Source organism: Nymphaea colorata, chromosome 8, assembly GCF_008831285.2.
Source record: "Nymphaea colorata isolate Beijing-Zhang1983 chromosome 8, ASM883128v2, whole genome shotgun sequence".
In the NCBI taxonomy this organism is placed as follows: Eukaryota; Viridiplantae; Streptophyta; class Magnoliopsida; order Nymphaeales; family Nymphaeaceae; genus Nymphaea; species Nymphaea colorata.
The window spans coordinates 19,696,792-19,720,094 of NC_045145.1; the positions used below are offsets into that span (position 1 = coordinate 19,696,792).

The 23,303-nt window shown below is 36.8% G+C and overlaps 2 protein-coding genes across 6 annotated transcripts; one reads left to right on the forward strand and one right to left on the reverse strand.

The window, feature by feature from the left end:
- The first annotated feature begins 1,313 nt into the window (after positions 1 to 1,313).
- Positions 1,314 to 15,626, forward strand: LOC116258366 (uncharacterized). Of its 4 annotated transcripts, XM_050078954.1 has the most exons (17): positions 1,493 to 1,508; positions 2,008 to 2,163; positions 3,690 to 4,108; positions 4,249 to 4,474; positions 4,587 to 4,838; positions 4,991 to 5,106; positions 5,729 to 5,824; positions 5,976 to 6,063; positions 6,930 to 7,153; positions 8,979 to 9,163; positions 9,946 to 10,145; positions 10,491 to 10,823; positions 10,923 to 11,024; positions 12,572 to 12,869; positions 14,708 to 14,856; positions 14,934 to 15,218; positions 15,314 to 15,626. In XM_050078954.1, the coding sequence occupies exons 3-17, from the start codon at positions 3,807 to 3,809 to the stop codon at positions 15,488 to 15,490; spliced, it is 3,033 nt and encodes a 1,010-aa protein (XP_049934911.1). In that variant the 5' UTR covers positions 1,493 to 1,508; positions 2,008 to 2,163; positions 3,690 to 3,806; the 3' UTR covers positions 15,491 to 15,626. The 4 variants fall into 4 exon arrangements, with proteins under 4 accessions (XP_049934912.1, XP_031491350.1, XP_031491351.1 ...); XM_031635490.2 differs by lacking the exon at positions 2,008 to 2,163 and having other exon boundaries at positions 1,381 to 1,508; XM_031635491.2 differs by lacking the exon at positions 2,008 to 2,163 and having other exon boundaries at positions 1,455 to 1,593.
- A 3,224-nt stretch (positions 15,627 to 18,850) lies between these two features.
- LOC116259248 (patatin-like protein 2) lies at positions 18,851 to 22,109 on the reverse strand. Of its 2 annotated transcripts, XM_031636971.2 has the most exons (8): positions 21,915 to 22,108; positions 21,685 to 21,821; positions 21,104 to 21,285; positions 20,827 to 21,013; positions 20,315 to 20,476; positions 19,911 to 20,213; positions 19,495 to 19,670; positions 18,851 to 19,250 (listed from the first exon to the last, which is right to left on the reverse strand). In XM_031636971.2, exons 2-8 carry the CDS (start codon positions 21,817 to 21,819, stop codon positions 19,169 to 19,171), a joined length of 1,227 nt encoding a protein of 408 aa, XP_031492831.1. In that variant the 5' UTR covers positions 21,820 to 21,821; positions 21,915 to 22,108; the 3' UTR covers positions 18,851 to 19,168. The 2 variants fall into 2 exon arrangements, with proteins under 2 accessions (XP_031492831.1, XP_031492829.1); XM_031636969.2 differs by having other exon boundaries at positions 21,685 to 22,109.
- Between the last annotated feature and the right edge of the window lie 1,194 nt (positions 22,110 to 23,303).

Consider the following 23,303-nt stretch of genomic DNA (forward strand, 5'->3'; position numbering starts at 1 on the left):
AGATAAATTCAGTAGAACTGTTTTTAGGATGATATCATCCACATAAAGTAAAAAAAAAAATATTAACCGCTTTCTCTTGTAAGTGAATAAGTAAGGATGAGTCGGACATACTAGCTTGAAAGCTCATAGGGAAAAAAAATGAGCAAATCAATCATACCAGCCTACCAGGCACATGGGGTCTGTTTCAAGTTATAAAGCTTTATTCAATCAGCAAACATGATACGGCCTAGTAATATCTTTAAATCCATGCAATTGTTCACACAAGGAAAATATTCATACCTGCAACGAGAGAAAATCAAGAACTGCTTTACCAAGCAATTGAGTATCAACTAAACCCATCTCCGCCCATTGCCGCCACTGCACTTCCACCGCCACCGCCTCCTCCCCCTCTCTCAAAGTTAAACTTGCCATTGAGGAACGGGTAACCAAGGTGTCTCACTGGAAGGAACCCCACTTACCAATCAAGCACAGATCCTATTCTCAAAAGCTTGTCCAAATGAAAGGGAATCATAACATATTTATGTTGATAGATCCTTAACTCCACATAAGAACATAATCTGTCTAAAAATTTAGCAATTCAAGGAATGAAAGAAACAATATTTTTACTCAAAAGGAGGAAATCAAGGAGTAATAATCTTTCTACGCTAGTTTGTGGGCCATACATCTAAACACCACTCCATCACCACAATGAACAAGGGGAGAGAAGGTCCCCTTGATGCAGACCCCTCTTAAGGTCAAAGAAATCTCCAACTCTACCATTAATCGTAACTAACGTTGATGTAGAAGAAACACAAACAAAGATCTGACTTACTCAGGACCTTTCAAAATCATGGTGAAGTAAGGCCCTCTTTAGAAAATTTCAATTCAATCTAGCATAGGCCTTAAAGATGTCAATCTTAATATGCACCAAACCCGCCTATAAGAATCCATACTATGAGCGATCTCATGTGCAAACAAGATTCGAGCAAACTTGTGTCTGGTTTTCGCCTCTTTTCGAGATAATAAGAATGGTGGGCTCAGGATACTTGAAAACTTGGCTCCCTCTAGTTAGGGAAATTTTTTAATCTCGAGATTTAACTTTTCGTCGTAATTCAGAAACATAAGTAATATTTCAATTTTTTTTTCTGTAATCTACACTTTTATTGACTACTCTCAAACACGGTGCTTCACTCTCCCACTTCGGAATATGGCACAGTGTCGTTACACTGGTTCTAGTTTTAGCTTTTAATTTGTACGACATTAAAGTAGTCGCTATTAACTGTAAGCAGCCGTTGCCCGTGAGGTCCGCCTCTGAGGAAATCTAAGAATGTGAGACCCTTCCTGACAATAATCTCAGAAGGGACGCCGCCGGACCGAAACTTGAAACTTCCCTTCATGGGGAGAGAGGGCGGGGAAGACCATGCCAATCTGATTTTTCTCCCGGATCCTCGAGAAGCTGATGAGTCTCATGACTACTTCCATCCGAAAGAATGGCTCCTTCACCCTCGCCTACATTCCCCGCCGTTTAGGTTTATGCTCATTAGCGTTCTTTGTTCCGTCTTTACCTCTCATTCTTCAGCCTCTGTATAGATGCATAGTTGGTAGTTGTGACTTGTGAGTTTCATCTCATTCTTCTCTTCAATGCTATTGGGTTAATGTGAATTACCTTGTCGAAGATATTGGCTTGAGGAACGAATCCTAAAAGCATCCAATCTTTGCTTACCCGTCAAGCCGGTAGTTTTTACTGTTTCATCAGTGAATGCATGAAGGATTGTTTCTTCCATCTCCTCTCCTAAATCTTTCGGAAGCCAAATGATCCATATGCTTAAGCATTGCTTTATATACACTTCAGATTATGTTTCGTTACGATGATCGTGGTTTCTTTGTATTTAGGTAGTTAGTGGTGATTACGTCGACTTCTCTTGTCCTATTTCTTTTTCTTTTATTCCTAGTGGTCGGTTAGCTATGCTTGATATCTGATGATGATATCGATTTTTTCTATCTTTCTTGGATAATTCTCATGGATAGCCTATTCGCGGTATCTGGTGATCATATCGACCGGGGCTGCTGTCCTTTTTTTACGTTTTGCGAAACCAAAGGAGATTGTTGGCCGGAGGTTCTGCTTCACTTACGGGACTTTGTTTTTCCTCCGATCACATTGCGGATGAGAACAGGTCTCATTGGGTAATCTCGTCTTTCGTGACCATTTTGCTACATTTGTTCCATGATTTGTTACATCGATTCCAACCTCAACCTAACCGTGTTAAATCCTAGATTTTCTCTAACCTTGGCCCTAGAGATCCCTTTATTCCCAAGAAGAAAGTTGCGGGCGTGTTAAGATGGAACCCTTGGCCTTGATTGTGTTCCCTTTTTTTACATTGGCGCAGGAGTGGATAATAGAATGATCAAGAGGTCATTGCCTTCTCTCGCCAAATTTAGGCCAACGATATTCATCTAAGCATCTGCAGGAAAAATATCAAATGTGCCATTGGGGTGATGTTAAGGGAGATCTTCGTTTGTAAGTTGCTCCATGACATTGAAAATATGCGAAGTAGAGTGTGTGGAACAAGGCTGTAGATTGAAGAAACCATAGTGCAGAACACTGTAAATTTTAATCCTTTCTTGTCCCAAATGCAGGTTGTCATATGATGTATGGATGCCTCATGCCAGTCATCAGACAGATATAAATTTGGTGTAAAATAACCATAGTTTCTTTCTTAGAGCTGATATGTGAAAAAAATGTGCCCTTGTGTTCCTAGCACTCTAAACCTTTTCTCTGGCACAATTTGAGCGGGACCTTCATCACTATTATTACTATTATTATTATGATAATTGTTCCCATTGTTGTTTCTGTTATTATTATCTTTATCATTATTATCAAAAACTTACAAGCCACCACATCAGATCAATAGTATGCAAAAATATGGACCTCTATAAGAGGGAATTGTGTGACTATAAGCTTTTACCTTCTCCAAGGAATTAATAAGATATCCTATACCTAAATGGCTAAATCTATAGGTTGTCACCTGTTCTAGATGAAAATCATCATGTCATCATAAACGGCCAAAGGTCAAAATGCCTTTTCTGTATCAGCTCAGCTACCTTTGTTGCTGTATGATGACGGTTGAATGTGGATTATTGTAAATGTTCAGTAGCATAAGTATGATTATTACAGCTAGTGTTTCACATTGGAAGTTCTATACTGCCTGAAAATCAGAAACACAAGGTTAATTTGTAGACATCTAAGCTTCAACACCTTACCTAAGATAAAAGCTTTATTATGAGGACCAGCCTAAGATGTACTAAAGATAAACGTATTGCCTGTCGAAGAGGATAAAAAACTGCAGCTGTTTTCGTACTCCATATACAGGTAGACATGTTTGAGTTCATATAAATCTTAGCTCTAGAAAGTTTATGTTCACAAATCCTCTATCGCCCATTAGCTTCCCACCATCACTGTTATCTTTTGTGTTTTGTTCTTTCTTTGTCACTATCTGCTTGGCATGTATGTTGCATTCTTTCCTTTTACCTTCTATACCCCAAGAAAAGAGGAAATTTGTTGTATCAGAACATATTCGAGTGTTCATTTTGCATGAACTGTTTTATCATATTTTATGAAATGGTTGTTTTTAAGGCAGTGCAATTTATAGCATTTGTGATGAACTTAAAACAGAAAAATTTGACGTTCATTTTTACTAATTATTTTTCAGAACAAAGATCACGTGATGGAAAATTTGCTATATGGAATATGGTCTTCATTCCCAAAAATGTCATTGGCAGAAGTCTCCTGACAGCTGCAGTTATTTAGGCTGACTTTTGTTCCACAAATGCATTTTATGAAGCGACTTATGGCTCCCTTTTTGGATAGTCACAGAATGGAGCAAGTGCGAACAATTCTGATGCATAGATATCCTTATCCACATGAGCATTCACAGCATGCAACAATAGCAGTGTTTTTGGGCTGTCTCTTTTTTATCTCATCTGATAACATGCATTCTCTCACTCAGAAGTTGGATAATAACATAAAATGGTGGTCAATTTATGCCTGTTTAATTGGATTTTTCTATTTCTTCTCATCCCCATTTTTTGGGAAAACTATCAAGCCAAGCTACTCGAACTTCAGCCGCTGGTATGTATGACCTCTGTGAAGTCCTCCATCATCGTACTTATCAATCATTGCATCCTCATGCTGTTGGAAAGTAGCTAATTAGAAGTTGAGGCATATTTCTTTAAGCGAATATTAACTTTACTATTGTCATGATTCTGCAGGTACATCATGTGGATCTCCATTGCTGCTTTATACCATCTCCCTAGTTTTCAGTCAATGGGAGTTGATATGAGGATGAACCTTTCTCTCTTTCTGACAATATACTTCTCATCTGTATTATTTCTTATTATCTTTCACATACTTTTTCTGGGGCTATGGTACATTGGGCTTGTTGCTCGTGTTGCTGGGAAACAGCCAGGAATCTTGGCAATCATCCAGAACTGTGCGGTAAGCACCTCGGAGAATGCTCAAGTTAGGAGGTAAAATATGTGTACTTTTATTTGTTCAGGTGTTCTCTGTGATTTCTGAGAGTAACAGACTTCTTATTTCTTGTCTACAGGTCTTAAGCATAGCATGTTGTATATTCTATAGTCATTGTGGTAACCGTGCCATTGTACGGGAAAAATCACTAGGAAGGAGAAATTCTGGCTGGTCTTTTTTCTCATTTTGGAAATCTGATGAGAAACTAACCTTGTTATCTCAATTCCTCCACATGCATGAATTGAAAGACCAGATTTGCTTATCTTGGTTTGCACCTGTTGGGTCTGCCAGTGACTATCCTCTTTTGTCTAAATGGGTCATCTATGGAGAGGTATTGATGTTCTAGTGATTCTTATGATACAATACATTGCAGAGAAGATTCCAGATGCCGCTGTTTGTTTTTATGAGCTGGTTCTCAGTTTTCCCCCTTTTCTGGCCTGGATGTTTATCTCTTTCTAATGTTTATTGCCTTCTATGTTTCAGTTGGTAGGTAGCGGATCTTGTGCCGGTCCATCTGATGAAATTTCTCCCATTTACTCATTGTGGGCTACATTTATTGGCTTGTATATTGCAAACTATGTAGTGGAGAGGTCCACCGGGTATGTAATGGTTTTAACTTGTAAGCTGTGGGTTTTGCAGTTGCAATTTCTGAGAGCTTCTAGGGATGTAAATGAGCATATTTATCTGGATCTTGCTTTACTAAGTCCAGTTTAATCTGATTTGACTTAATCAAATCTAGATGGTCAGAATTGGATGTCATTCTCCGAGATTGAATTTATGTCCAGCCAGCTACGCTCTGATATTTTTGTGCAATTGAATTACCATTCTAGTTGGATTTCGTTCATTTTTGGATTCAGGTTCAAATTCTGAACCTGACTGTTAATCATTACATATTTTATTTAACAAACCAAACTAATTAATTGGATTATACTTGATCAATATTCAATGCAATTCTATCCTATTTACATTCCTAGTTGCTTCAAGCCGTTATTTCCATGGAAGGTGCATGTGAAACCATTTAAAGGCATGCAATTTGCTTTATGAATGAGTACTAAGAGATCTAAGACCTCCCACTTTTTGAATTAATTTAGTGAAGGCTGGTGTACTGAGTGAAGTAACCATTGTAATTGTGACCTTAGAAGCTCCAATATTACTTAAAATTACAGTCTTGTTTTCTACTATCACCATTTTGTCCGATACTTATTATGACCATAATTGCAGCTGGGCACTAACTCATCCATTGTCACTGACTGAGGTTGAAAATTTGAAGAAACAAATGAAACCAGACTTCTTGGATATGGTTCCTTGGTATTCAGGGTGAGTGTGTGACTGCTTATAATGGTACTGATTAGCTTATTTTTCCATTTTTTTCACAAAAGGAAGGAAGAAAAGAAGTTCAGTGTGGGGTGCAGGGGCTGTTGTAGGGTTGAGTAACTATAAGTTTATGATATCACGGCTTGGTTTGTAGGACATCTGCTGATTTATTTAAGACAGGCTTTGATCTCCTGGTGTCTGTGACCCTTTTTGTTGGCCGCTTTGATATGCGTATGATGCAGGTATTTCCTCTTTCTAGATCCTACTGTGAATATATGCCACAAATACCATTGGTATTGATAAGATTTACTATGTAGCATGTGTTAGACCATCCAGTCTCTGGTTCACATGCTTTCGAAGCCTTGAATGATGGTTACAGCCTATATAACATGAATGTGTTACGGTCACCATTCTTTCAAAGCCTTGAATGATGGTTACAGGCTATATAACGTGAACTTGTTATGGTCACCCCACCCATGTCGTACATGTAACTGGTGCTGGTGCTGCTTCATCTTGTAAAATTCAGTCATCACCTACAGCAAGCACAAGTGACTGCATGTATGCACATAGACTTTATTTTGACTCGAAGTTGGTGTTGTTAAATGGGTCACAAATTGATGAATTTATTAGTTTAATCTGATGAACAATTTATTTGGTTGCTTTGATGCATACAGCTGAGAGATCCTCTTTTGAAAAGCTTATCTATATGTGTGTGTGTTGGGTGTAAATGTGTCCCCACACTTGAGTTTTTTAAAATTGCTTTGCATGTGTCTGCAACCTGATGAGGTGAAGAATGAGCAAGTGATTGTACATAGATGATCACTCATTCTTTTGAATCCTCGTTTATCTTATTAATGTAACTTACAAGGGAATATGGTGTTGGCTTCTAAGTATCTTGTCTCTGTAGAGTTCAACAGTTTTTTTCTTTTTTAAGATCCACTTTTGTAGCTTCAATCTCCAGAAGTAGCTTTATTATGCAGTAGTTTAGGGTTTGAATAAATTGCTTGCAAGTTGGAATGTATTGTTTATTCATTTATGAATTACTTTATCTACACCCCCTCTATTTAAGTAAATATTTTCATATGTTTATTATTTTCTGAATCACCAGGCCGCCATGAGCAAGATTCAAGATAAAAAAGATGACCTTTTATATGACCATCTCATGGAAAGAGAAGAACTGTGGTTTGATTTCATGTGTGATACTGGGGATGGTGGTAATTCCTCATATTCTGTTACTAGACTACTTGCACAACCTTTTCTTGAAGTCAAAGGTGGGAGTTCAAAGCATTTCCTACCACGAGGTGACTTGCTTCTTATTGGTGGAGATCTTGCGTAAGTTTGCCTTCTTTCCTGGACAATGATAAGTGCAGGATATAGTTATGCAATAGAGGACCATGTGTGCTAATAATGTTGAGTACCTGAACTTTGTGGGTGCTGATCATCGTCCACTGACCTATGTGCCAAAAATTTTTTTCCTTGTCATGGTAGCTGGTGAAATGAAGAAGTAATTGTTTGCCGTTGTTTGTGTCTGATATGGTCCCTCCCTTAGTTTTGTTTATGAAGTGATAGTTCTGTTGTGATGACATGATCCATTATCGTTTTTCTTGGAAATCATACAAGAGCTATATCTAGTCTAACATCAGCTACCTAAATTACTAACTAATGCTATCATTTTTGCTATTCTGGTACTTTCTTCATTAGTGAGTATCAGATGTGCTTATATGACACAAATAATTTTGTGTAGACAAGATGGTTGGGATCTCACAATCCTAGCTGTCTTAACACAAACTGATAGCTTAAATATATCATCCTGGTTGACATGAATGCAGATCGAAGGATGAATCTGATTATTGATCAAATTTTGATTACCTTTACTCAACTCTCGTAAAGAAAATTGGCTTAGGTTACTAATTGGATTTGGTATTGGTATACAGTTTCATAACTGATTTTGGATCTGAGTTCGATATCTGACTGGGACCCAATAAACATCCTCGCCAATTACATATAAATGTCAGATCCTATGCTAGTTAAATTCAAATTCGGTTTCAAAAAATAGGGTTCACTTTTGAACCTGAATCCCACAAATGAAATCCAATTAAGTTAATTCAGTAGATGTAGGATCTAACCTGAAGCTGAGCCATTTATATCCCTTCTACTTCATTGCCTACAAACCTCAACCCAAAAAGTAGGTCTTTTTGAGCCCAAAGATTTAATTCACTTTTTTGTCAAATCCTGCAGATTGCACCGGAACTAACCCAAAAGATTAAAAATAAATTAATATTTTCCAACAAGATTTCATGTATGGTCATTTTCAGAAATAACCCAAACACGGTCATATGTGTACCATCATGTATTCTGTATCAAATGAAGTTCACTAGAAGAAAGCTTACATGCATGATTTTTTTCCATCAGGTTCATCTTCTCCTTAATCCTTCCTGATATCGGACAACATCAGTAAAATGATTATGTTAAATTAGTAAAGTAACAGATAAAAAATAATTTTAACAGACAATGGTGCTTTGTGCTCATGTTCATTTTTGTTATTTTCCTTTGATATTTGGTGCCATCAATAAAATGAATTTGTGAAATTAACAGAGTAGAAGACTACAAGATAAGGCACTAATTTTAACAAAAAATGGCAGTTTAAATTTCATGCATTTTCACAAATATCATTCTCTGGTTCTGGTACCCAGTATTTTCTCTAGTATTAATTGGAAAGTTTGTTTTTCTTAGAATAATTTTTTGAAATTTATAAAATTAAAATATAAAATTAATCATTAATGTATATATTCTGGAAATTTTCTACTAATTTTCCTACAAAAAATCAAAATTTTGAATATTATTTTAATGTTAAATAAAACCAGAAATGTTGGAAACATATTAAATTTCTTTATTCAAAAAAACTGCAATAGTATTAGGTACGAAGTTATGAACACAATTTTTTCGTTTCAGCAATATTTTCAAATTTCATAATTTTTTCATGTTTTTCTCTGCTTTAACTCTATAGATTGAAAAAGGCAAGATTTGTGACAAATGGTTTCATGCAGTTGATAGTGCTCGATTATTAAAGATGGTTGAATTTTGTATGTATATATTTTTAATTATTAGTTATTGTTGACCAATCTTATATTTTTATGACTTGTCTTCTCTTGTATAGGTACCCTAATCCATCTTCATTTACATATGAGAGACGCTTATTTTGCCCATTTGAATATGCTATGCAACCGCCACATTTCTATAAGCCTGAGCATATAGCAGTTGACAAGCCAGAGATTCCCTGTGGTTTATCAGATCTAAAACAATATGATGGCCCTCAGTGCTTTGTCATCCCTGGAAATCATGGTATGTTTCTCTTTGCCACTAACTGTTCAGCTGGTAGTGTGGATTCTTTTGTTGTCAGTACAGTCTGTAGTTAGTTTCTAGCTCATCACAATCAGAAGTCAGACACAGGTTGTTCAAGACCCTGAGAACACTAATTGGGACTAGTTGATCTGATTTGGTTCAGCCGATTGACTACAAATGAACAAATAAATACTTATTTTTACATGTATATTATATGCAACAACGAGAAACATATCTGCCTAAAAAACGCATGCACATGTATATTTATAGATTAGGGATTAGCAGGCTGACTGGGCTGTTTAATTAACTAGTTTGACCAACTAGTCACTGGTTTGGAACACAGGTCGGTCAATAACCTACTCAATGGACTAGTTGGACTAGTTGCCCAGTTGATCAGGATTTTGACGAAAAGGTTAAACTAAATTTAAGCATATTAACAAAATGTATGCATTGTGTCTTGTCTTTATAATTTAGTGTCACAGATATCACGAGAATTTCAAAAATCTCATGAGAATTTCAAAAATCTCACGAGAAATTTTATTGTGATTTTCCCCTGAGATTTTAATATTTTATTTTTATTTTTTTTAATTTATTAAAGTTTTCATTATTTTTAAGTTTTTAAAAAAAATTGCCGAGATTTGCTAGAAAAGACCCAAGAAAACCCTCACTGAAATTTTTTTGAGAATGATATTTGTAACAATGCTTTATACCAAACAATTCTTATTTTAGTTTATTGCGAAGTCCTTTTTAATTTTCAAGTTTGCACTTTACTTTTCCGGCAGATTGGTTTGATGGATTGCACACGTTTATGAGGTACATATGCCACAAGAGCTGGTTAGGAGGGTGGTTTCTACCACAGAAGAAGAGCTATTATGCACTGAGGCTTCCTAAAGGGTGGTGGATTTTTGGCCTTGATCTGGCTCTCCATTCTGATATTGACGTGTACCAATTCAAGTTCTTCGCAGAACTGATAAGCAATGAGGTCTGCTATATAAACCTTGCATGGCATTTTTTTTTTTTTGTATTCTGGACTTCTGATTGAACATTTTTTCTAAAGTGGTTCTAACAGCCAGAGGTAGTTCACCACTTCACCTAGTTTAGTTGGCTTTGTTGGAAATATGAACATATGTCAAATAAGGAAACTTTCATAAACATTTTGAAAGATCTGAATAAAAAATGCAGTCAACAACCTTACTAGCACATACTGTTGAAACTTAGGCACCAATTTTCTAGTTTCACTGTCACAGGTTTTTTCTCTGTGAAATTACTTTGTGAGAAGTATAGTGAATGTGCTGGGACTACCTCTTTGATTTGGTGTGGCATGCAGGTCAGCGAGCATGACTCTGTGATTGTTGTTACACATGAACCAACTTGGCTCCTTGATTGGTATTGGGATGAGACCAATGGCAAAAATGTTTCCCACTTAGTATGTGATTATTTGAAGGGAAGATGCAAGCTTCGAATGGCTGGTGACTTGCACCACTACATGAGGCACTCTTTTGTAGCAGGCAATGATCCAGTGAACATTCAACATTTACTTGTCAATGGTTGTGGTGGTGCATTTTTGCATCCCACCCATGTATTTTCTAATTTCAGGAAATTTTGTGGAACCACATATGAGAGCAAGGCTGCTTATCCTTCTTATGAAGATTCCAGTAGGGTGGGGTTTCTATTTTTTCTGAACTAAATTTTGTCAGGTGTCTTACAAAGTGTAGCATTTGTTGTCTTATGACTAAAGTAGCCTTTTGTTCATTCCTAGATTGCACTGGGAAACATATTAAAATTCCGGAAAAAGAACTGGCAATTTGACTTCATTGGTGGTGTCATTTACTTTATATTGGTCTTCTCCATGTTCCCGCAGGTGATCAATTTCTTTAACTTCTATGTTTTTATGCATTTCTTGCTTCATGTGAATTGATGTTATTGGTTTGATTTCTGATTGTAATGCTTCACAGCTTAATGGCTTGAAATAGCATCCTGGTGGATGCTACATGAAACTTGTGACCTGCCCTCAGATTTTTGCTGATATATATGGTTCTACTGTGTCTGTGACAACAATAGCTTAAACGCCTATGAGCGGATAATAAACAGCTGTAGACGATGATAAATTTATTCATCTTTATAATTAGAGATATTAACCTGTAGATGCCAAAGTCCAAAGTAGAGAAGCATGTAGTGAAGCCCTAGCACATGTAGCGTGAACCATAAGGTATCTGTAGTATAAATGACTAAAAAGCAGTAACAGTAAGAGTCCAAGATAATGACCAGGAACAAAAGTAGGGTAGAAAGCATAAAAACTAATGCAACATCAGACTGCATGCAAGGCCTAGACGTGTTGTTTAAACTTTTTCCAGTAAATGTATGAATGCTTGAATCATGTTTCTTGTATCTGGTGAACTTTGTGTCCCCTGTTACTGTGGAAAGAGTTTGTGTATTTAGCTGAGTCTTTTGTGCCTACCTTTTGTGATAATCTTGATTTTCCCTCATAGTTAGTGAACAAAACTAACTAAATTCATTAGTTTACCATAGTCACAAAAAACGCATTATTTTTGAAAAAAAAAAAGCGAAAAAGCGCGAGAAAATTAAATGTCGTATGAAAAGTTTAAAAAACGTGTTTTTTTTTAAAAAAACGTCAAAAATGGAAAAAGCACATTTTTAACTTGTTTTTTCGCGTTTTTTTTCATTTTTTTTAATGCCAACAGTTTTTTTATTTTCAGTTTTTTATTTGTGGCAAATCTACTTATCTTTTGATGTCTATGTTATTATTTTCTCACTTATTTTATTTTTCCTCCATTTTTAGTTTTTTTAAATTTTTAAAAATTTGCCGTATTTTTCCCCTTTTTTCAAGCTCGTCGTATTATAGACAAGAAAAACCTCGCCGTTTAAAACTCCGAAACGTTATTTGTGACTATGGTTTAGACTCCCATGAGTAAATCGTAAAATAGGGCTAGGGCATTTATGAGCTGTCTATTAGTTGTTAAGGGTGTTCAGGATTTCATGTACATGTCCCATGAGATATATGGATCCTACCTATCCATCACAAACTTTCTTTTTAAGTATATTTTAATCTCCCTTATAAGTCCACCGAGACAAATAGCGTAAACATCTTAACTATTCACTTTAATTCGCATTTATGTATATATGCTTTCATATACTTGTCAGATATATAGATCCTTCCTATCCATTTGGGAACATTTTTCAGTAAATTTTTTGTGTCTCTTGTAGGTGAACATAAACTAATTAGTTTGAACATCTTCAGTATTCATTTTAATTTGCATGGATATATAGCTGTATATGTGTATTTTCGAGTTTTTAACTTCTGGTATGACTTTCTTCTGTGCCTTTTCTATGATCATAGAGTGGAGGCCTTTTGACTGAATGTACCTGATGATTTCTGTACATTTCCAGTGCAAACTGGATCATATTTTGCAGGATGATACTTTGCTGGGTCACCTGAAAAACTTTTTCAGTACAATGTGGCATTCATTTACATACATGATGGAACACTCATATGTGTCATCAGTAGGAATTCTAGCCATGTTGCTAGCAGCCTTCTTGTTTCTCCCTTCTAAGGTGCCAAGAAAGAAGCGTGCAATTATTGGAGTTCTTCATGTTTCTGTCCATATGGCTGCAGCAGTTCTTCTGATGTTGCTTCTGGAACTTGGTATTGAGACATGTATCCGCCACAAGCTCCTTGGAACTGCAGGTACATTTACCTCTTGGACTTTGCTCATTTCTCTTTGGTGCTTACAAGTCAAGGAAAAATTCATGCAATTTTTCCAATAATAATGTGTTTTAAATTGTGAAATTTCATTTTTTTAATGTGATTTGTGTTGCATTCTCTTAGCGCTTGGGTTTCCATGTCTTAAGAAACATGTATGAATGTCAAACCAATGTAAAATGTGTAACATAATTCATGTTGGTTGAGTTCAAACTTAGATGCATAAAGCCATAAAAATCCCAAATTTTTTTTATTATTAAAAAATCTCAAAAAATTAAAAAAATACAAAATAATAAGAACAAATTAGGAAAAATATATTCTTTATGAAAAAAATGAATTACAGAAATATAAGAAAATAACAAATACACTGTACCTACAACATGCACATTTTCATTAGAAATAATCAAAATCAACCACTTAAATTACTCCCAATACTTAAATGAGTATCAAAGTAAATAAGTTCTCATTATCATTGACTTACTGCTTTAAGTCCTTAAGCAACTTATGTTCACCAAATCTAAATTGTTTATTAATTTTGAGAACAAACATAAGCTCTTATAAGAAAACCAATGAAATGCAATTTTTGTTGCATAAATTCAGTCTTGAACTTGATTTTTTTACTTTAAATATGTAAGAATGCCTGTTTATGTTAAACTTAATTTTCAAACTTATGAAGTTTATGCAAATCTTAAATCCAAAGGAAAATCCTTTTTTGCGACATTTTTTTATGTTTCAAGGTGTAAGATAAGCTACATTCCGTATCATACCATAACATATGGTACAGGTTGCATCTTAAGTTATGCCCAGTACCATATACATATGAAACTAGAACTAGTTTCAACTTTCAAGATTCATTTTCCTGCATAGTTTTAATACATAATGTACATACGGTTCACTAAATTACATAACAGTTAACACTAGTTGGAACACCATAGTCTAACCCATCTTTCCGATTTAAGCTGTAAAGATTATATCTAGAAGGAAACTTTCACAAAATACCTGATCCTTGTGAATGGAGTGCCATGGAACCGTTATATAATAGTAATAAGGTTTTCCCAATGTACTTTCATTTATTTGTATATGACCCTGCAACTTTATGGGGAAAAGAAAAATGACCCCATCCCATGAAAATTTTCATTGTGCATCAATATTTTGAAATGGAAATTTAAGTTTCTAAAGTAGAAATTAATTAGATGGCTTACTAATTTATTCAAATGCATGGAAGTCTTGCCACTTGAATTCATGCAGGTCCCTCTTTTCCTAGTGATGTTTAGTAGTAAAGTACTAAAAGATATTTTAGTTTCCAAAAAAGTAATTAACAGGATCACTTAATACATCTTTAGTTTGCAATGAGACAATAAGGACACTTACCATTAAAATAAATTATAAATTGCTAAACAAAAAGTATCAAAATAAGCCAAAAAATTACAAAATATAATTTTTGGCTTGTCCTGTACTGGCATCTGTTTTCAGCCGTCTCCAGATGGTGTGGTGGCCTTCCAGCCTGTCGGCTGTCCATGTGACATTGCAGACAAGTGCATATATTTGGAAAAGAAAACTAGAATGTGCATTCAGAAAAATGTTTATACCATATCTATAAGAGTTAATAACACGATAATCATGTGATGTTTATTGAGATTTCCTCGAGACTCTATTGTATTTTAAAGACACTGATTACCATGCATGTGTTGCACGGCACCAACATGTATAAGTAAGACACTGATTGTCCTCTTCAGACATTGTACACCATTATTCTTTTCAATGTTCCTTTTTTTGAGCAAGATTTTGAATCCTGCAAGGGAAGTAACAGAATTATATTTCAGGATACCATACCCTGTATGAGTGGTATCGGTCAATGGAAAGTGAACACTTCCCTGACCCAACTGGGCTTAGAAAACGAATAGAGCAATGGACTTTTGGTTTCTATCCTGCCTGCATAAAGTACCTGATGTCTACCTTTGATGTACCAGAGGTGAGCCATGTTTAGTGGTATTTATGCAATTTTTGGATCTTGTTTTCATAGATTTGAGGCTAAATAAATGTTAACAGGTCATGGCCGTGACCAGAAATAGCATCTGCAAGGCAGGGATGGAGTCCATATCCCGGGGTCAGGCAGTTATATATTATGCCTCTGTCTTCCTGTTTTTCTGGCTCTTCTCAACCCCTGTAGTTTCACTTGTTTTTGGAAGCTACTTGTATGTATGCATCAATTGGCTGCATCTCCATTTTGATGAGGCTTTCTCATCACTCCGAATTTCAAATTACAAGGCATTCACTCGCTTCCACATTACCAAACATGGCGACCTTGAGGTGTATACACTTGCTATTGACAAGGTAAACCTCCGATTTGGATGTTGCTTAAGTTTCCATGCATGAGAAAGTTCGTGTTTTTTTTTTCATTTAAATGTCTTCATTCATTCCATGTGCAGGTTCCAAAGAAATGGAAGTTGGATCCTCAATGGGACAGTGAACCTAAACTCGCATTTTCTCATCAAAGAAAATTCCCAAGCAAGTGGTGTGCAGCTGCAACCAACCAGGATCCAGTAAGCACAGTTCGCATTGTAGACCATTTTGTGATCAAACGAACATGCCCAGTAACCAGCTGATACAAGTAAATTGCTAGATCTGTTTTCTGCTTTCTTCTTAGCTGAGGTTGTTGTAAAGCGGTGAAATGGATCCACTCTCTACTGACAGAATTTCACATCATTCTGACTAATGAGATTCCACAACATGAAATCTTCATGATACTCTAAATTAGAGTTTAGAAATCCAGTCCAATGAACAAAGTAAACTGTTTCAGACTAGCTACTTTTAGAGAACCCATCCTAGTTATTAAAAATAATTTTTTACTAATTAAAATGTATTAGTGTAACTAGTATCCACTTTAAGAATTAAATTTGATTGAAAGGTTTATTATGAAGACTTTTTCATTGGGCAGTTTGTAGAAGTCAAGGTACAAATTTCAGGAGCTCTCTCTTTTGTGGGTTTGTTACAGTGCACGAGTACATGAAGAGATGCTTTATAAGCACATGGCAATGTATTGCTAACGCCAAAGATTAGATGTGCTAGAGGGTATTAATCTGGTTCAAGTCTCATGGTGAGATCTGAAGGGGGTGTTTGATAAGAAAAACCTTGTGTCCGTAGAATGCATACTTCAAGAATCCTGTGTTCTTTTTTTTGCAGTTACGATGTAATTAATAAATGGTCTTAGACCCGAGAATCAAATGTTGAACATAACTATGCTATGTTCTCTACAATAATGACATGATGTTTTGAGATGTTTTTGTTGTAGAGTACCTTATTCCAAATACAACTCGTTCTTAGGTAATCCTTTTTTTTTTATCTGGTTTAAACCTCGACGCTAGGGTTGCTTGAAGACACCTAAAACTGCTTGGCTTAAAATAAGTTTATACCCGTGGTAGTCATTGGCGAGTTGGCTTTACGTGGGAGATGGAGAAAACTTTTAATTCCTTATTGCATCAAGTGATCAGTCAAGTTGGCAATGCTTCCACTATCTTCCAAAACGCAGTTTATGGTTCTGATGAATTGTTTTCATTAGCTTTGAGTATTGGTGACTAGTAGCTATTGGAAGCCTTCTCAAGGCAAGTTTGATTATACAAAAAAAAAAAAAAAAAAGTTAACCAATAGTATTTTGTGAGTTGAAAGCAATGTTGTTAAGTGTGTTGATGTGAAGCAATGCGCTAAGCTTCTGAAATGACGCGTAGTGCAGTGATGCATAATATGTAAGTATTATGAAAAAAAATGTCAAGTATATTTTATTCATAAAAATAATATTCAAAATGAAAGACAACAAGCAAGTAAAAAAAAAGGACTGAAATTGGAACGCTTGGAACTTGAAGGCTGTTTTAAAATTTTGTAAAAGGCGTGGACCATCAAAACAAATTTTTAAAAGGACTTTGTCTTCTTAAAAAATTTTGCAAACTCAAGGGTGGACTTGAAAATAGTTATAACCATTAAACATCGTTCGACGCTTTTTTCATCGACCCTTTCTCTTTCTTCTCTCCAATTTTCTCGCTCTTCAATGTCTTCATCGTGACTCGGTTCTGTGATCGGCGACGCGTCGGAGCTCATGATGAATCGATCAGGGGCACCGTCGAATCGCCGAAGAGGAAAAACCAACGCTGGAGGAGGTGGGGTTTCTTTTTTTTTGCTTTCTTTCACTTTTCTGACGCCAGAAAACAAAAGAACGATGGCCGTCGGCTGCCGTCACCTTCGTCGGTCATTGTCGGCCATTGTTTTTTTCTCTCCCTCTCTCTCATCCTTGATAGATAGAGAGAGACAGAGGCAAGAAAGAGGAAGCAAACGACGGATTTAGGGTTACTTGAGACAGACGGTGGCTGAGAGACGAACGGCGGTGGTGGGCTTCCAATAATGGGCGTCAGGCGACTAGAAACTGGCGGCAAAGGTTGAAGAGGCGAACAGTAAGGAGAGACGGAGAGAGGTAACGAGGGGAAAATGGTGGATTCCTTACGTACATGCAGAACGCAGCAGGCACTGGCGTTATGCGTGCGCATCAACATCAAGCCATGACGCGCACACATGAGGATAAAAACGCATCACCCATAAAACTTCGGTGCGTTCGACTTGGTGGTGCGTCTGATGCGCATCTGATAACACTGGCTGAAACTTGAAAGCTTATGAATTTATACACAAAGGCCGACGTCTAAACCAACCGCTGAAGAAGGAGACGGGCTTGTGCTGCTGACATGAGAAACAGTGTTCTTATGGTTTAATCCACGTTTTTGAAGTTTTAGACGGTGACGTTTTTTTCGAATATAATAAAAAAATGATAATTTTTTTAAAAAATTTAAAAAAAAAGAAAAAAATAAAATAAGTAAGAAACTAATAACATAAGTATTAAAAAATGAAAAAAACATGAAAAAGCGTTTTTTTTCGTTTTTAAAACTAAAAAAAACACTTTTTTTAGTTTTAAATGGTAATATAATTTCTTGTGTTTTTTCGAAAAAAGCATAATATGAGGGGCATTTAGGTAATTTTACAATTTCATTTTATGGAATGGGAGCTTCTCTTTCAAACGGCGGAGGCAATTTGATCATTTGGAGTCCATGAACAAGGTCTTGTTAGGGGCCGTGCTTCGCCAAATAAGGGCCAGATGGGAGATCTACAAAAAATTTAGAACTTTTCAAAAGTATGCACAGTTTTAACAAGAAGAACGGCCGTATATTATCACCTGACAATGAAGCTGATTACGTACGTAATGGGATTTGATTTTTAGCAGCTAAAGTTGAGTTCCTACTAGGAATCAAAAACATATGCCGATAAGCGGTTCCATTTTTAAATCACAGCAAAGTTGGGGTCCTAAATAAAAATCTGGTCAACATATTATTCTTCTAATGCATAAGAAAAATTTTAATATGATATGAAGCGTTAACTTTAAACACGTCTGGGTGCAACGATGTTTGTTTTTGAACTAATTTGAGTTCAGTTTGCCCCAGTTCAGATATATTTTAGAGTACCAGTTTGAGCCCAGTTGGCCTTTATAGATGTATATATATTACAAAGTGCACCAGTGTAAGCCCAGTTCATCTTCAAGTATAAACTGCACAGAACGGCGATATAGAACCTGATCAGGCAAAAATGAGAACGGGATTATATTTTTGTATGGAAGTGAACCAAAAGCTTCAAACTTGACACGAAATATTCATGGGTTTGATGGTATGAAGAAAGGTCCAGAACTTGATCACGTAATCGTAATAACTAATAAGCGCCATTCGTGGAAACTGACAGTAAAATTAATGAAGCTGGCTGAAGGATGCACAAAATTATTCGAGTAAATAGCTTATTTGTTCCAAGTCTTTCTTCTTCTTCTTTTTTCTCTCTTTCTTCTTCTTCCTCCTCTTTGTTGTTTTAACGGGCACCCCAACTTAGAATTTGATGTCATATTTGTAGAAACCAGAGATTGGTTGAAATCTAACGCAAGCAACTAAGAAACCTATTGTACATGGCAAAGAGAAATAAAGTGTTGCAGACGACCGATGACTGCTCTCTCTCTCTCTCGCATGCCACTTGTTGTGTGTTCCTTCCATAAGGAAGCTGCGATGGTAATGCCTTGTGTTGATGGTTTCAGTAATGTAGCTATCAAACTTTCAGAATATGCAGAGACAGGTAGCTGCAACTACCAGAATTATTCTTGCGGCCGACGAATAATCACGAGCCTACCTTCCATCAAGAAAACAAAAGAAAAAGAAAATGCAAGTTACAGTCGACCGACACTAAATTAGGGCAATCATAAGTCTTGAGCATTATTTGGGCTTGTTGTAGTGAGGAGAGTTTGGAGATCTTTGGAGACGAAGATTCCTTTCATCTGATAACAGCTTGGCGAACCTGCAAAAGAGCAAGAAAATGTCGTAACTGAGCGACAAAAATTGCCGTGTCAAACTGCGAAGTAAACTCAACGATGATATTCACGTGCTTTCGAAAGCAAACTTGTCTTCTACATAAGGTAGCCACTCACTCACGAGAGGACAAGAAAAAAAAAAAAAATCAATCTTAGTTGCTCAATAGCTTATGAACTTAGTGTAATTTTTACACATTAATCGCGTCAAGAAGAAAGTACCACGAGTCGTACCTTATCAAAGCTTCCTCGTTCGTGCCTTCATTAGTCACTGGCTCAAAGAGACCCGTCTCTAAATTCACCCTGGAAACCGGCTTTTTCAAGAGGTTTTCTCCTACTTCCACAAGCTTATTAAGATTTTCCTGAGTTGCTACGTCCACGGAAGCCACATTCCCAGTCAATTGATCATCCTATGTTCACAGCAAATTAAAATAAGAGAAATGTTTATGAAAACATCTCTCTCTCTCTCTCTCTCTCTCACACACACACACACACACAAGCACAGGCATTCGGATGCATGGGCGCTTATATACAAGCACGCGTGCACACATATATGAACATAACGCTGTTGCAGACATGCAAGCGTGCACGCACCATGTATTTATGTATTTACGTAGAGTAACAGTCTTCCCTTTATTAAGATATCTTACCTGAATCCTTAGGTAGTTTTTCTCAGAATGAAGAGCTTGGAAAACTACAGAAATATGGAGGTCCACCATGTCTGCACTGGCTTGAGTGAAGATATCAACTAGAGGGGTACCGCCACGGTTGTATAACCAATCTATTGTACCCCATTTAGCGGCCGCCTTTGCACTATACTTTTTTTGCCTCCTTGACGAACCTGTTCCGAGAGAGATGACGAGAAATCGACCATAGTCCGTGGGTTTTATTGGGAAAAAGTCTGGGTTGCCGCTGAAAATCTCTGTGGTGATATCCCCGATGGCTAACAAGGCCTTCAAAACAGAAACAGATAGAGCCGAAGTGAATTTCCATTGATAATCTATTTCTTTTCCACTAATAGTAAGATTCCTGAGATTGGTAGGCGAGGAATTACAGGATTGTTGGCTGCCACTCCACCATCTGCCAGATTGTAGGATTTGATGTTCCCATTACTGTCTTTTGTTTCAAAGAAGTGAGCAGGCAGATATGTTGGTGCAGCAGATGTACCGATGCATATGTCAGAGAGGAGTACATCCTTGGAGACATCATTTTTCACCTGAACAAGAAAACAAGCACTTTAGATTAGGGGGGCGTAAAAGGTTAATAAAAACATTCTGTTATTGGTTAGAGAATATTTGGAAATACTGAATTGAGAATCTCTCTCTCTCTCTCTCCACCAAGACGACACATGATTGAGAACTAGGGCACTTGTAGATGTTCTGAAACTAGGTGGCAGAAAGGAATTTTACAGTGCACGTCAAGTTCACATCATCACATGCACAGAAAATTACACACTATAGAAGGCAGAAACCGAAATATGAATAAGTACTTGTGCTGAATCTTCCTATCTTGATATTTTTCTTGTCTTATAATCAGAAAAGATGGGAAAAATAGTCAAAGGGAGACCTCGTATGTTGAGAACACAACAGGCTCGAGTAATTTGATGTCGAAAGTAGGAATCACCACATTAGTCAAAGTTTCCTTCAGCTTTTTGTTCCCGAGATTTTGCCTTACAATATGATGCAAATTCTTGCCACTATACTTGGGTCCAACGAGAGCTCTGCAAATCTTAACTAACGAAGGAAATGGACCTCTGGAACGAAAACAAGACGAAAGAGGAACATTTGTCAGATTAAATTCCGAACAACACTTGGAGCAAAATAAACTTGCTATAGGTCATAACCTTGGCTGGGGAAAAATTTTAGGACAGTTTTCAAGATAGAAGGGCACAATTTCTTTAGCAGCAAATAGAGGGCGTTTTCTTTCATCAGGTGCAGTTAACATGGCTGTCACTAGACCTCCTGTGCTTGTTCCTGCGATAATATCGAAGTAGTCTGCTATCCTCGCGGCCGGTCCATCCAATTCCTGCAAAAAAGATTAAATATTGTTCACCATGTTTGACGTTTATTTATTTACACTTACGTTTATATTTCATTTGTGTGTGTAAACAAGCATTAATGCTTTTGTCATTGAGCTTCATATTGCATGGAAGAGCGAAAAATGATAAAAATTTAAAGAGAAAACTGCACAGCTTTTCTCTGAAGGAAATCCTGGTGCATCTCTCTCTTGCTCTCCTTCTCTTTCTTTTATTTAATCATGTTCTTGTGTTCATTGTATGATCACTATAAGGGGAAAAAAAAAACATCTTTTCTATTCGATAAAGTACATCCAGTACTAATTGATGAACTAAGATAAAAATAAAAGGCAACTGAGATGTCACTGTGTGCAGAGGGAAGAGAAGGGTCAGATACTTTTGCTCCATACCTGTAATTGTTTCTCAAGAAATGCAAGAATTGTTCCAGGAATTATTCCTCTGATGCCACCACCATCGATACTCAGAATGGTGATCAGGTTGCCATAGGTTGGTGGCTGGATTGGAACAACTGAACCACTTGCCATGACTGTAGTAAAGAAGAAAAGCTGAGAAGATCAATCTCTATGTAGAATGAATTCATTCTGCAGAGAGAATGGCTATATATACAATGAAATTGTACAGCATTTGTTTGAATAATAGAAGACGTAGCCGCCTCAAATTTGAATAAGCCAAAAGGCTACTTGCAGCAATTGTTACGAAAATTCAGCACATCTGTGGGCTGCGAATTCATTGAGGAGTCCTTCTGGGCTGGTGCTGCCTTCGACAATCTGTAGCTTTGTTAGAAGTTAAATCTTTTGTTATGTTTGATCTTGTAACAGGATGAGGACATTTCCTGCATCTGGTAAATAAATAACAGTAGACCAGGTCAAGCATTTATCCTTCCAGTATTAGAATGAGTAAAGCCTCAAAGTGGCAACTTAATAAATGGTTAAAGTAAAACACCTTCCCAAGTTGCAGAAAATCAAGTCAAAAGAGGCATGATATCATCTTCCAGCCCCGGTCTCAACTACCATTCAATTGTCAAAGCAAATTGTACTGCACATGTGGGAGTTGTGCGCATCTGATGGATTGAGATCACCACATCTGATAAAGATTTTTTTATTTTCAGAAGGAGATAAGGGTGACACCTGCACAGCACAGCAGTAACTTGTGCTAATAAGTTAAGTCACATGTCCCTATGGCTTAACCCCAAGGTTCAAGCCCATACAGAGTGAATAAAGCCACATGGATACAGACTGGCCCATGGACCTGGGTGATCATGTGTTGCCTAACTTGGGGAAGCCATTTCTATTCCATGCAGGGAGATGTTTAGCGGCTGGTTAATTGAAACAGCCTGAATTGCATGAAGTTAATTAGATGCATGCGGCACCTAGGTCCTTAGTTATTTACCTTGGTGAAGGCTTAGCTCACCTGAAGCACCAGACACTCCCTGTACTAACGATAGATTGCATGACATGTTTGGCTTTTGAGGACTAAGGCCACTAGATTGGAATATTTCCTTCTAAAACAATCTAACATCACCTACAAGTCAAACGTCTTTCTCTTCTCTCAAAAATGAGGGACCTTCCACCAATACATGTCACTCAGTGGTCCAATTGTTATCAAGTGAACCTCATTTAAGTCCTGAGGGCCAACAGCATGTGGAAGCATAAAGCATGTTGCTGCTCCTGGCTTTGGCACCTGATTCTTTCCACTTGAGAGGCTTTTACAACATTCATCTCTGTCAAATCTGATACTCCACGGCGAACAGTCCACGTGCGAATAAAATAATGCATTTAACTCGTCAAATTCCACAAAAGCAGATGATGGTTTTCCAGTACATCAAAACTTTCTGTTCAGAAAATGTACGCGGTGGCTTGAACTCGCAGCCCAATTTGACTCTGACTGGAGGTTGGCATGAAAAATTGTTTTCAGTCACGCCAACGTACCTAAACACGAATCATGACGTGATCAGGATAAGTTCTGTGTACTTTGTATGCATTTAATCAAATCAACAACACGAAAGTGA